Source organism: Trachemys scripta, chromosome 15, assembly GCF_013100865.1.
Source record: "Trachemys scripta elegans isolate TJP31775 chromosome 15, CAS_Tse_1.0, whole genome shotgun sequence".
Taxonomy (NCBI): domain Eukaryota; kingdom Metazoa; phylum Chordata; order Testudines; family Emydidae; genus Trachemys; species Trachemys scripta.
Window position 1 is genome coordinate 13,422,036 of NC_048312.1, and position 13,739 is coordinate 13,435,774.

Consider the following 13,739-nt stretch of genomic DNA (forward strand, 5'->3'; position numbering starts at 1 on the left):
CAGAAAGTGAAGCATCTGCGCCCTCCCCGCTCACCCCTAAAAATAAATCCATGTTCCCCTATGAGTCTGTACATTTTTAATGGCTGGGAAATATAATCGCTTCCAGGAAAAGCCTTTTTCCACCAGTAGGGCCATTCTGCCCTGGCAGCATTGTGAATTGCTGAGCGTTCGGAAGCAGGCAGTCAGTGATTAAAAATGAAACTGGGTAACGATAAAGTGAGAGACAGAGGTTGGCCATCCTGATTTATCAGCGCTGCATTTAAATTAACAAGGCCCTGCTTAAAAACAGACCCACAGCCCTTGTGTTACCGTTTTTCTTCCAACTCATGGATTTTGGAGAGTGTCTTCATAATGTGTGCCACAGTCTGTGCTGTTTCTTGAGTAAACCTCGATAAAACAGCCTTCCCAGCCTGGCTAGTGAAACCCAAAACCACCCAAGAGCCCTCGCCCTCATCTGCCTGGGCAGTGCCAGGCTCTGGTTACATTCTCCTTGGGGCTAATCAGCCGGGCACACCTGTTCCCCACCCACTGGCATAGTCACCAGAGAAGAAATGTAGTTTGGTTGGGGCGGGGGAGAGGGGGGGAGAAGGCTCATTAAACTCTCAGTAGAAATCTCTGTTCCTCACGAGCTGACGTGACTGCGGATGGGTAAAATGCCACTCTGGGGCGGGAAGCTCGCACCAGGAGCAGCCAGCCAGACAGCCTCGTTATTTTATTGTAATTTAGTACTGGTCAAAATAACTAACATTCATCACCTGGATTTGCACAGTGAGTTAACACGTTCTGGGTGGGGTGTGGAGGAGGAATTGTTTTTATTGTTCATGCTAATTCGCTTGGCCTAGGCCTTGGAAAATCAATGCTGTAGGGGAGCCAAGCTTGTAACTTCTGAGAGGCAGGGCATAAGGCGGCAAAGGGGATATCTACACGTGGAGCTGTGGGGTGTGATTCCCAAGGGGAGGAGCCTTGCCCACCCTGGCTCTGATCTAGCTAGCAACTGAGAATGGAGCATAGCCGCAGCAGGGCAAGTGGGGCACGTGCCTAGCATCTCGAATGGGTATGTACTTGGGGCAGCTAGCCCTTCGTGCCACTGCAGCTACAGTCTATTTTTAGCCCACTACCTCTATCAGAGCTAGTGTGGGCATGTCTCCTCCAGCTGGTTGTTATGCTCTCAGCTCAACGTGTGCATGTACCCTGCCATCTGACCTTAGGCATTGCACTTAACCTGCCTGATTTTTTGACTGTAAAACTGCATAAAAGCTGAACCTTGCTAGAAAAAGGAAGCTGTGTCTTAGAGGAGCTATTTCTGTTACCCATCACCTGTGTGCAATGAATAAATAAATTACCACCACATACTCGGAGACTGCAGTCCATAAGCACTGTGGTTCTTGGGCTACTTCTACAGTGTGTTTCCAGGGGTACCATTTTCTGACAACTACCCTGAACACCACATCCTCTTGGCTGTGACCACGTGTAGCCTCAGTTTAATATTCGGGTCTGTCTACACTGCAGTTGTGGGCTGTGATTGCGGCTCATGTAGGTGTACCTGAGCTAGCTGAATATAGCTACGTTGGGTCAAGGAGCAGTGAAGTCATGGCAGCATGGGCTTTTAAGGCAGGCTTTGCAAGCCTACCCAGGATCCAGGGTAACTACTCGTGAGGCTAGCCTGTGTTGAGGTTCTCTCTGCTGTAGCTTTGCTGGGTCTGTGACCTGTGCTGACCACCTTAAAATTAGATCAGCTATGCCTACATCTTTTGCAATCCTACCCCGTGATTGCAGCATAAACATATCCTTAGATGCATCTTCTCTGGGGGTCCAGATACCCTGCTCTGGGCAGGCATTTATTAATGTTTTGTGCCTGGGAGAGATTGCAAAACACCTCTTTCTGCACAAACAAGGCTGGTGTGATGCTTGCAAAGATTGTGTTCTAGGAATAGCTGGGTCCGAATTCCTCTGTGAGAGAGGCCCAGGGCTTCGCAGAAAAAATAACTGACTAGTTTCAGAGCCTTCCAATATAGATCTTGCCTAACGGCTTCTGTTTCACTCTTGACTGAGCAAGACAGTGTTAATGCTTGCCAGCACTCTCCCCTCCGGCCCCAGCCGCTCTCCTTTCACTTTGTTTTCATTCATATGTGGGACGGGGAAGGTGGAACTAGTGCAGAATTGGCAGGCAGGGGTAAATAGGTATCTGCTCCCCCTCTCAAAGTTAAGCTTGTTGCCTGCCTGTCATGGGGGGGTCGACCCTGCTCTGTGGAGGTAGGCCGGAGCAAGCTGTGTGTTCCACGACAGCGGTTGGCTGTGGGCTCTGTGCAGTTACAATCCCTGTGCAGATGGCGCATGGCATTACCTTAGCTGACCCCCACGAGGGGAGGCTGTTCGACTGCAGGGATGGTGCTGTGCCAGCCGTAATAAATGGAGCTAATGCGGACAGAGCCTGGATCTGGCTACATCTCATTTGGAGAGCTCTGCTCTCTCTGGGGGCAGGTCTCAGCCATTATTCCCCTAGTTGCCGAGGGAAATCAACAAAGATCTATCCACTCATGCAAAAGCTAAATTATCTTTTCCCCTCCCTAATACATACAGTGATTCCAGGCTCCTTACTGTGCGCCTGTGTATCAAGAACTTGGCCCCAGGCCTCTAAGCTCAACCCCCACCACCTTGGAGGGTAGCAGGGGTTGATTGATTTGCTTCTGTGTGCTGTGACTGCCCTTAAAAAAATGGACATAACACACCTTTTTTCCCCCAGGGCATTTGCCTTTAGCCCACTTTTCTTTTTACTTATAGTGGGGAAATACAGCATTAATTTTAACTCCTTGTAGGTGGCAAAGGCTCAGATTTTGGGGCACCCACTGTAAATATTATTGAACGGATCATTTTTTTAAGGGCGGATGCTGGTCTTATGTAAACTATCTGTGTCTTTTAACATAAAAATGTAATGAAATCAGTAGTAAATTGGTAACGCTAATCTCTGGGACCCATTGTGGTTTTTAATAGGAAGCTTCCATCGAATAAAGTGCTCCCTCTTGGTGATCTATTTTATTTACTCTGTGCTATATGTTGTACATGAAATAGAAACCACTGAGAACCCAAACTGATCACTATAAAATCATTCTCAAAAGCAAGGCTCTGCAGATGCTCATGGAAGAGGTCTTTAAACTTAAAGTAGCCAGAGCTTTAACACTAGCAAAACAGGGATTTGGGCGTGAGAGCCACTGGGACAAAAATAAAGTGGTTTCCTCATTCAGTTCCTCTGCAGTGGGCGTGCATTCTGTTTCTAGCCCAGCAGGTGCGAGGTGATGTTTGTAGTTTGCATTAGCTCATATTTAAGAGCTGTTAAAGGTGTCTGTAAGTTTAACTTTTGTTTTGAACTGTCTAAAAATCCTAGCATTCCTAGGGAGACATCCAACCACCTGAGGCAGCTGCTACTGGGTCTTCTGCAGCGCAATCATAAGGACCGCATGGACTTCGGTAAGAGAGTCACCTGTTCTAGTGATTGAGACAAAATGAATGAAAACGGTGTCTGTGTTGGCTCCCCCTTTTTAGTATCGTTACACTCCAGGTCTCTGTGGGTTTGCTGATGTTACATCGTGCACTGGATAGAACACCAGGCAGTTCCAGCTGCCCGAGGGTCAACATGATCCTTGGATTTTATTTCAGCTGGATGTGCGAACTGCAAAGATCAGTGCTGACCCCAGTTGGCTTTGAATTCTTGCATCAGATTTCCGTTCCCGTTATCGGTGCTGAATGCCACCTGCCTTCCCTCGTGGACACCCACTCCCGGCAGTCTGACCTTCAACTTTTGCAACCTGTTTTGTGTCTGCCAAAATGACGTGACAGATGAACATCTATCTGTGTCCTTGTCACAGTGCGTTAGTCCGCCACTAGTCTGCATGCAGCACCTCACCTCCGGTTCCTCTCCTGTGCCCGCTGCTACTCACACGCCACACGCAATATGTATGATAGGTGATCCATTCTCCCCTCCACCCGTGAAGCCAGCACAAGAAACCTCAACCTGCTTATCAGTTCCTTCCCTTGTCAGAAGGGTTTTCACAGAACTGTCCATCTTCCCTTCCCAGGGCTTGTATGGCCCTTCCAGCCCTCACCCTCAGAGTGTCACTTGGCACTTCCTTCTCCCTGCAGATATCTCACCCAGGCTTTGTGCCTGGCTGGCTTGGAGAGCCTGCACCTAGGTCCTTTATCACCGGTGCCACTTCCAGCCAATCCTACTCCTGTGACCTGTGATGCTTACTCCGATCAGGGCTTCACACAGGGCTCCTCGATCCCATGTTTCAGGGGAAAACAAGGCACAGGTACCCAAAGTCCCTGAAAGGGGCCAGCTCCCCTTGTGACAGTTCTGTTTGATCTGTTTCCACCCAGAGCACAGCTGGCAGCTAAACCCTTTTCAACGGGGTAGAAGACAGAAGAAGAAAAACATACCTCAGCGAGGGTTTGGGGCGTTATAGAATGCATTCGTACGCAGGATGGGGAGCAAAGAATAAAGAAAATTAAAAGCTATGTTTTCATTGTCACAATGCCAGTAGCCAAATAGATCCATTTCATCTACCAGCCTCTTGGTCCTGTCCCGTGCAAGCCTGTTTAAGTGGCTTCCCTGAAACTAATCTCCTGGAATAGAAGCCATGTTTCATCTTTGTGCTAAATATTAATGTAGTGTGATGCAAAGTGAATGGTTACATATGCCTTTGCCTCGCTAGCAGCAGTTGCCCTCGGAATGAAGTGGAATGTGTGGCTAGCCACGTGGGTGCACCTGCTGTACGTGGCTGCGTTTCTGAAACGTTGTTGCTCTTTGTCTAGGCTTCAGATAGAAGTGCTTGATTTTTAGAATTGGCCAAGTGGGTTTCCCTGGTGGACAGCATGCTGTCAGTCCCGGTTAATGCAAATTGGTTTGCTGTCTCAGTTGTTCTCGGAGTGGAGCTATCGGTGAAACCTTTCCTTGTATCCCCTGATATCTGGATAAAATGTGTGTATGGATTAACCGGGACTGAACGTAATTACGCCACCCTGGTCATAAAAGTTGGGATGTGGAGCAGGACGCATAGATTAGCGGAAATGTGCGTTTTCAAAGGAGTGCTAACCAATAGTACAGATAGACTGCTCAGAGCCTATTCAATGGTTGCGTATGGGTCTTCTGTTGAGAGTGGAATTCACCTGGTGCGGTGGGTCTCAACCTTTTCCAACAACCTCGTGTTACAAAAGAAAATAAGTGGGGGATCCCCTTCCCATCTAGCGATGAGCTGAATGGCCATAATCGCCTGCCCCCAGACTGCTTCATGATCCGCTGGGGGTAGTGACCTTCCGCTCTAGAAAACAGGTGTTAGTAGCGTCTAGCAGTGAGTAGATCTGGGGCAATATGCTTAGATTGCATTGGGAATAATAGCCATGACAGTTGCAACAGATTCTACTGGTTTATGGTTGCTGCCTGGTTCTTATAACTGTGTGTGGGTTTTTTTTTTCTTAAGTGACACTCACATAAAATTAACCCCTTTCTGGGGTGGAGTCGCCTATATTCTGTCCATAAGCCTCAGCCAAGCCACTCCTTTATCAGCTGCTTTGCTGTGACTCTAATTCACACATCTTGATGCCACTGGCCATGCCAGAATGCTGCCCATCAGTCAGGAGAGAGCCAGGCCATGATTTATTGAGAACAGTGTACATCTGATTCTTTGTTCCTCTCCTCGCTGGCCTAAGTCTTCCTTCCACTGAGAGCATTTGAACTCCCTCCCTACTTGTGACAAAACTACCCCACCATCTTCTCTTTCCAGGCTCTCCTTTCCAATGCCAAGCCTTGGACCCTTCTTCAGTCTGTTTTCTATTGGACACACATGGACTGAATGGGTCTATTGGCTCCTCCCTTTGTCTCTCTGATTTTGATATTAAAAAAAACAAAATCCCTGTTGCTTTCACAGCAAGTGGATACAAAAGTAGGTATTTTATAAGGGAAGGGCTTACAGCTTCTAGTGCTCATCGAATTAGAATATATTTATATTCTGTGTATGGCCAGGATTAAGTAGTGAGGAGCTCTTCTGTGAGGACTGAGTATATTGTTTCCCCTTTCTCCCGGGGGCTCTCAGTGAGGATCAGTTTGCTGATCCTGGTTTCTGTTACTCCCCCTTGAGGTGCGTGGATGGCCTTGTGAGCATATAGCCCCCCTGTGCCACAGTAGGTTCATGTAACAGCATTATGTGATATTCTGAACGTCATTTAATTGGCAAGGAGAACAGCAGCTGGGAGGCTTAGAACCTGGTCTCCATAGTTTGGTGCCTCTCTTAATTCCACCATCATTTAAAGGAAAACCACACGAGTCCCAAATTTGTACGTTTCCTGTTGTTGATTTGGCAGCTGTTTACATCGCACTAACATTTATAAAATCCTGGATGTTGCAACAGGAAATCCTTGCTGGGAAAACAAGCTGAACCCCCTGTGTTTAGCCAGATGATCCGTTGTGGGCAATGACTCAACGCAGCTGAACCCTGAAAGATAATAGTTGTTGACTAATAGAGGAGGGTGACAGTGTGGGAGCAGAAGAAGGTGAGGGATGGGGCGAGTCTAGGAGGGAGGGTTGGAAGTGAGGGATGAAGAAGGTGCGGAAAGTCTCTGCAGTGAGCTAGAACAGGAGCACTGTGGGGGATAAGAAGGGGTTCTACTGCCATCAATCGAGAGCGGATGCCTGCAACTGGATGCCTGCAGCTGGCATTTAGGAAAGGCCAGGGCTCTCTGCTTGTGACCTGAGTGCTGGATGGACAGCCTCGGAAAAGGAAGTTCCTGCCTATCGCAGCAGGACTGGTTAGACTTTCCAGGCCGTGGGGCCCCCAAGACTGCAGGTTTGACTGCAAGTCATGGAGACCCCAGCTACCTTCTGTGCTGGTTATAATTTAGCGTGATAAGTGTATAGGCTCCTCTGCTATGTAGTGTAGAGGAGAAAAAGCTCTGAGTTGATTTGTTGATACCCCGATTGCCCAGGGATCTCAGGTTATCTCCCTCTTAATTGTTGGACTACGTTAGGTTTTCTCCTTTTCTTGTGTAACAGAAACCTCCTTCACTTACCCCCTAAATCCTGTCCACACTCACCCCAGTTTTCGGCGTGTTCCCTGTTCTTCTCCATGGCTTCTTGCAATGGGAGTGATTCCCCATCCCTGGCTGGCATGGCATAGGAGTTCGATGCAGGTGGGGAGACCATCTTGCCTAGCATCTGGCGACCCTCCATCATTTTGGTACCCAGAATAACCCCTCCTTCCATTTCTAATGCAGTTAATAGGCTCTGGACCTGTGCTAGGGTGCATGCCAGGGTTGAAGCTTGCAATGAAATTTGTCTTACTCTTTACTGTCCTGTGCAGACAGGAGAAAGATCCACTAGAACTGGCTGACTGTCTACTCCTCCTCCAGTGCCATGGAGAAAGAGTTGCTCTGCGGTGACCTCTTGAGCCCCCAGAGGAATCAGGATAATTCTCCTTTTATTGTTTTGGCAAGGGGCATTTTCTCCCCCTTATCACCTGCAATCTCCCTTACTTCCTTCACAAAAGCATCCAATCCAGATGTGTCTAATCGTGCCTTCACCCCTCTGATTCTCCAGGAAGCTGACTTAGCGTAGGTGAATGGGAGAAGACCATGCACTGTATTTTCACACCTTGCAACCTGCACGCCCTTGCAACCTGCATGCCAACCTTCCCCCAGGACACAACAGGCTTCCTTGAACTGGCCCTCCGTTCAGTCCCCAGCCTGTCTCCTTAGAACAATGCTAAGTATAATTGCAGTCTATGGATAGTCTAACTGGGACAAGCAGACTGCAGATCACAGAATGGAAAAATACCAAATAACTTTCCCAGCTTTGTAAACTGTTTGGACGCATAGCATTTTACTTGCACTGAACCGTTATTCCTCTATTTTCAGATGAGTTTTTCCATCACCCTTTCTTGGATGCAAGTGCCTCTATGAAAAAATGTAAGTGTTAATATTTTTATTAAAACTTTAACCAGCCATGATTTACCTTCCCCTAATCCCTAAACCCCCAAAGAGAGAGCTGTCTCTAAGTCCTTTTGGTTATTTGAGCATTGACTTGGGCTTCAACACTGAGTTAAGTTCAAGATCTCTGGATTTTGCAACTGAAATGTATTTGAATCTGCTGAATTATCTGCAAAAGCTGGATTTCCTTGGTCTCTTTAAGGACCTAAGTGGAAGTAAATCTAGGTGTGTGTGTGTGTGTGTGTGTGTGTGTTGGGGGGTGTGGGTGGGTGGGGAGGATGGCTTTCTTCTTGGAAATGACTGACCTTACAAACGCTTATGGGCAAACAAGGTTATGCTGCTTATATCTCCCTCTCACCTGTGTGTATAAGACAATTAATAACAGTGGATGGTGACCAGGATGTACGCTAAGAGTCTAATTGTGAAAATGCCCCAAGCCATGTATCCATTACCCATTTGTTGGGTTGCACTGAATAGCAGGTACTGGAGAGCAGTGCAGTCTTTTGGACCAAATCCAGGTTTTAACTCCAGGATCTTCCAAGTTCTCTTGCTTTAGAGGGGTTTATTTTGGATACTTGTGACTGAAGCCAGTTGAAAAATTGGAAAATGTTTTCCACTGGCAATTCCTCCCCTCTTTTTTTTTTTTTTTTTTATTTAAATCAGAATGTTTTGAATCTGTTGCAATTTTCCAACCAGCTTTACTCATCACCTTTTAAATTAAAAGTGGAATTCAGTGTCCAACCCAGAATCACTATCACGGTACTGGGTAATTTTCCCCCCGACCAAGGTGCCCTCCCCCCATCAGAGCTCTATGGAGAGTGCTCGACCATTGCTTTTACAGAAGGACTCTCATTAGGCCTCTTCTTAAGCTCCTGTTTAAATATTGAAGCCAAGATTTTCAGCAGTGGCTGGCAATTTTTGGGCGGCCAACCTTGAAGTATCTCGAAAGGGCCTGGTTTTCAGAGGGTGAGTGCGCGGTACTTTCTGAACATCAGGCCCCTTTAATGAGTCTCAAGATGGACTCCCAAAAACCGAGATGTTGCTTGTCTCTCTTGACTGTCTTGCTCTGGTAACACATGGCTCCGAGGCAGGAGTCCTGGTTTATCCCCGATACGCATTGTAAACACTCCCCCACCTTAACTGTGTGCTTAGGTGACCGTACCACGGGCAGGAAAAGATTCTTCTGGTTTAGGGGCACTTACAAGCCAGCCCGGCCCCTTCCACCAGCTGCACCATCGCCATGTGGGGTGAGCCCTGCAAAGCGGGGCTGCCCCACAGGCGGGAAAGGACTCTGCTTGCTTAAGGAAACTCCCAAGCCAGCTTGGCCCCCAGCACCAGCCGTGCCGCCACTGTCGGGGACAAGCCCTTCAAAGCCTGACCGCCCTGCAGACAAGGAAGGACTCTGCCTGCCTAGGGAAGCTCCCAAGCCAGCTCGGCCCCGATCTCTCGCCACACCATCACACTGGGGAATGAGGCCCTCAGAGTCTGTCCTTCCCACAGGCAGGCAACAATTCTTGCAACCCTGGCTTGCTCACCCACCGGCCCAGCTCTCGTGTCCAGCTGCATTGTTGCCATGGAGGCATTGTCCCAGCCCTGTTCTGCAGAGAACCCCACGCAAGCAGGAGGGGGTTCTCCTGGCTCTGCCTTCGCCTCCAACTGCACCTAGGCTACTGGTGCGGGGTGCTGGCCCTGTACAACGGCCACCTCTGCGGGCAGGTAAGGACCTTCCTTATCTGAAGCTGCCCACCAGCCTACCTGGTCCCCGCCACTAGACATATGTGTAAAGCCTGGGACAGGGAAAGACTGATATTGCTTGAAACAAGGAGAGGGAAGGAATTCCTGTCGTCGTCCTCAGAAGTCTTGGACTATGGTCTTTTGTGGGGAGGCCTGTTGTTTGGGTAGATGGCTCTTCGGGCCTGCCCTGGAGGTCTGTATTCTGACAGTTGGCTGTAGTGGATGCACCCAATGGATGGAGGCCTTCAGAAGATTGAGAGAGTTCATGGGGAGTGTGACTTGGACTGCTAAGAGCTGAGATGAGGGGAGTTAGCTGTGGGAACTTGGGTCCTTTTGATACCTGCATAGGGGAGATAAGGCAGGAAGAGCCAACTTGCGAGGCCAGGGGCACAGGGTATAATATTGCTGTCATTTGAAGTCTCGTCTGAAGCATGCAGGACATCATCTGACAGGGGTCTCCCTTGTGATCCATGCAGTTTAACGCGAGGTCCGTGCCTAGCACAGTTACACTTTGACTTGCTCAGGGATGAAGCCCCCTGGCATTGGGTCTCTGGCATTTCTGTCGAAGAATTTAGAACACCTGTAGCCCATAACCTGCTCTGGCTTCCAGTTTGTTTCCAAGTAACAATTATTGTTATTAAATATTTGTATTGGGGTATCAGGTAGAGCAGGGGTGGCCAACCTGAGTCTGAGAAGGAGCCGGAATTTACCAATGTACATTGCCAAAGAGCCACAGTAATACGTCAGCAGCCCCCCATTAGCTCCCCCACCCCGCTCTCAGCACTTCCCACCCACCAGCAGCCCCGCTGATCAGCATCTCCCCCTCCCTTCCCTCCCTTCCCGATCAGCTGTTTCGTGGCGTGCAGGAGGCTCGGCGGTGGGGAGGAGCGAAGGCACAGCAGGCTCAGAGGAGGGGGGGTGGGAAGGGGTGGAGTGAGGGCAGGGCCTGTGGCAGAGCCAGGGGTTGAGCAGTGATCACCCCCTGGCACATTGGAAAGTTGGTGCCTGTAGCTCCAGCCCTGGAGTCGGTGCCTAGACAAGGAGCCGCATATTAACTTCTGAAGAGCCGCACGTGGCTCCGGAGCCACAGGTTGGCCACCCCTGAGGCAGAGGCATCAACTGAGATCAAGGCCCTATTGTGAGAGGCGCAGCGCTTAGAGACATACACTTAGACAGTCACTGCCCTAAAGGGCTCACAGTTTACCCAGCTAAGACAGACAAAGGGTGGGAGAGGAAACAGCCCTGTGTAGGCGAGGTGATTTGCCCAGGGCCACATGGCAGACTGCAGCAGAGCTAGGAATGCAACCCAGGCCTCCTGAAACCATCTAATGGCCTATCCTCTACAGTTTTGGGTATATTTCCCTCCCACATCCATCCTCCTCCATGGTGAGACAAGGGCCCCAAGCCTGTTGGCCTTCAGGGCATGCTGCAAGAGCTATCTACTTGCTACTGGCTTTAGCCTGAGTGGTGGCTTTGGGGTTTCATTAACTTGTGTTGTGTGTCTTTGTTATTTATTTAACTCTGCGATGAGAGATGTATCTTATAAGTGTAAAAATATTAATAAAATCCTAAAATACACCCTTCTAGTAAGAATGTCATTTGTCTGTAGATAGATGCTGTAGGGCCTTGGATAGGCGTGTGATATTGGTTACAGTGCATTATCGTAACCAAGCACGAGGAAGCATAATTAAGGCTATTGTGACCAGTAAATACAATTGCGTTAAGTGAGATGTATACTGATCACCATATTTGGGGTTGGGAAGGAATTTTCCCCCAGGTCAGATTAGCAGGGACCCTGGCGGTTTTTCGCCTTCCTCTGCAGCATGGGACATGGGTCACTTGCAGATTTAAACTAATGTAAATGGTGAATTCTCTGTAATTTGAAGTCTTTAAACCATGATTTCAGGACTTCAGTAACTCGGTCAGAGGCTAGGGGTCTAATCAGGGGTTGGGTGGGTGAGGTTCTGTGGCCTGCAATGTGATAGAGGCCAAACTAGATGGTCATGATGGTCCCTTATGACCTTAAAGTTTGTGAGTCTATAATGTCATCTCATTTTCCCCCTGTTTATGACTAATGTATAACTTGATGTCTCTTTGAACCTGGCATGCAAGAGAGATGCCAGGTAGCATGAGCAAATATTATGCATTAATGTGATACATTATACTGGTGAGCTGGTTCAATGTCTGGAACAATATGTTCAGATTAGTACGCTTGACCTATGGCTCTGATACCAACTTTCCGATCTTACAGTGCACACTCATAAAGCAAAAAACAGCAAAATCATCTGTAAATCTAACTACCTGCATATGTTACAATAGCTACATTTCAAATATGGTATTTTCTGAAACTCAGAGGTTTAAAGGGGAATTTTTACTTACTTCATATTTTGCTTCTGTACCTTGCAACCTCCAAAATATTGCCTCATCAGGAATTGATGCTGACTCTTCAGCAGTTAAAAAACAACAATAACAAAACAAGAGAGCTACAGCTGTTTACAAAATTCTATCCAGCTGGCTTATATGACAAGTGGATGCCAGATGGAGACTTTTTACACCACTTTTCAGCCCCAAATGACCTTTCAAGACAATTTATAAAGCCCCTGGCAAAATAAAGTTTCTGCTGGAAATCATGGCACCCTAGTGGTTGCAACTGCTTTTGCATAGGCCTCGGTCCTACACTTAAGAACCATGCGGGGCTGCACCTACTTGCTTCTCGGAGCAAAACTGCCCCTTTGGGCCGTGCTCCATTTTGGAATCTGTTGGCCTGAGAATATTGATGCTGCTACCATCCATAACTCCATTGTTGGAACAAGCTGGAGAAGATAATTACGAGAGCTAATTTCTTTGTTACCATGATGCCTGGCAATTTTAGGATTTGGGGTGGGGAACATAATTCGTGTTACTATCTTTCTGCCCACATTCCAGGTGAAAACATCATGTTCCAAAAAGTTTATTCCTTTGAAATTTCAAACTAAGAGTGAATGCCTTGAGGGCAGAAAACTAAGCGCATTTCTTTCAAGCGGTTGTGTATTGCTGTCATTACCCGATTGTGCCTTTTTTGGGTAAAGGGGGACTCATATATAATTACAGTGGAACCTGACTAATTCACAGAGACTGAAAGCCCCTGTTGTAGATGACCAGTTCTTGTGAGTTAGCCTTCCGATCTTGCAATGAAGTCAGTGTGGGGCCCGGCATGAAATAATAAAATAACAATCAAGGAGGTTGCATCCAAAAATGCATTTTGTTCATTTACTTTAGCAGCTGTAATTTAGTTTGAATTCAGCTACATGGTGGAAAAGTCTTTCTTCCTGCCCTTAGATTTATGAAACACCTGTCCAGTGAAAATAGACAAAAATAGATGGAGAAGCCCCAAATTCAGCCAAGTTCCCAAATAGTTAAAATGATCATCCAAGGGAAAAATAAACAGTAAAGCAGATACGGCAGTCAGTGTACAGTACACGGTGCAGTATATTTTGTAAAAACAATGAAATCTTGGTAGTGGGAGACCTCACTACAGTATTCATCTTTGAGGCCTCTGCTAAGAGGTGAGGAGGGTTCCCAGTTTCTTTGTGCAGATTTGGCAACTGCCGTTTTTGTACTTCCTGTCACAGTTTGCAGGCTAAATCTGGGGAGATTCTTTCAGGCTTCTTGTTTTCCAAGATTTTGAGAAGGCGGTTGGGACTGACCTGCAAGCTGTCTACATGTAGGAATCCCAGTGATTTCAAAGGAAGTGCTGCATGGGATTGGGCTCTCCACCTACATGTGAGTTCACCCAGACTTTTTGGTTTGTTCCTCAAGCATAGGGCGCGAGAGCCAGCCAAGCTATAAGATCTGGGAGGTGGAAATGCATTCTGGGTATTTGATATTTAACTGAGCACCCCAAGCCTCTGACCTTCCTTCCAGAATTCCCATTTTGGGGATACTTTTCTTTCTCAACAGCGGCAGGGCAGCGTGTTATAACAACACGGCCTACTGGGGGTGCAGTCAAACCCTCCCTCGGAATAGACATGGGAGTTGCAGAAAAGGAAGCT

The 13,739-nt window shown here is 47.7% G+C and overlaps 1 protein-coding gene across 2 annotated transcripts in view; it reads left to right on the forward strand.

Annotated features, from left to right (window-relative positions):
* Positions 1 to 13,739, forward strand: part of ULK1 (unc-51 like autophagy activating kinase 1) — a 101,720-nt gene that overhangs the window by 52,269 nt on the left and 35,712 nt on the right. For both annotated transcript variants that reach the window (XM_034790941.1, XM_034790942.1), the window contains exons 10-11: positions 3,383 to 3,465; positions 7,903 to 7,953. In XM_034790941.1, coding sequence (XP_034646832.1) covers positions 3,383 to 3,465; positions 7,903 to 7,953 — 134 coding nt within the window. The remainder of the gene's footprint in view (positions 1 to 3,382; positions 3,466 to 7,902; positions 7,954 to 13,739) is intronic.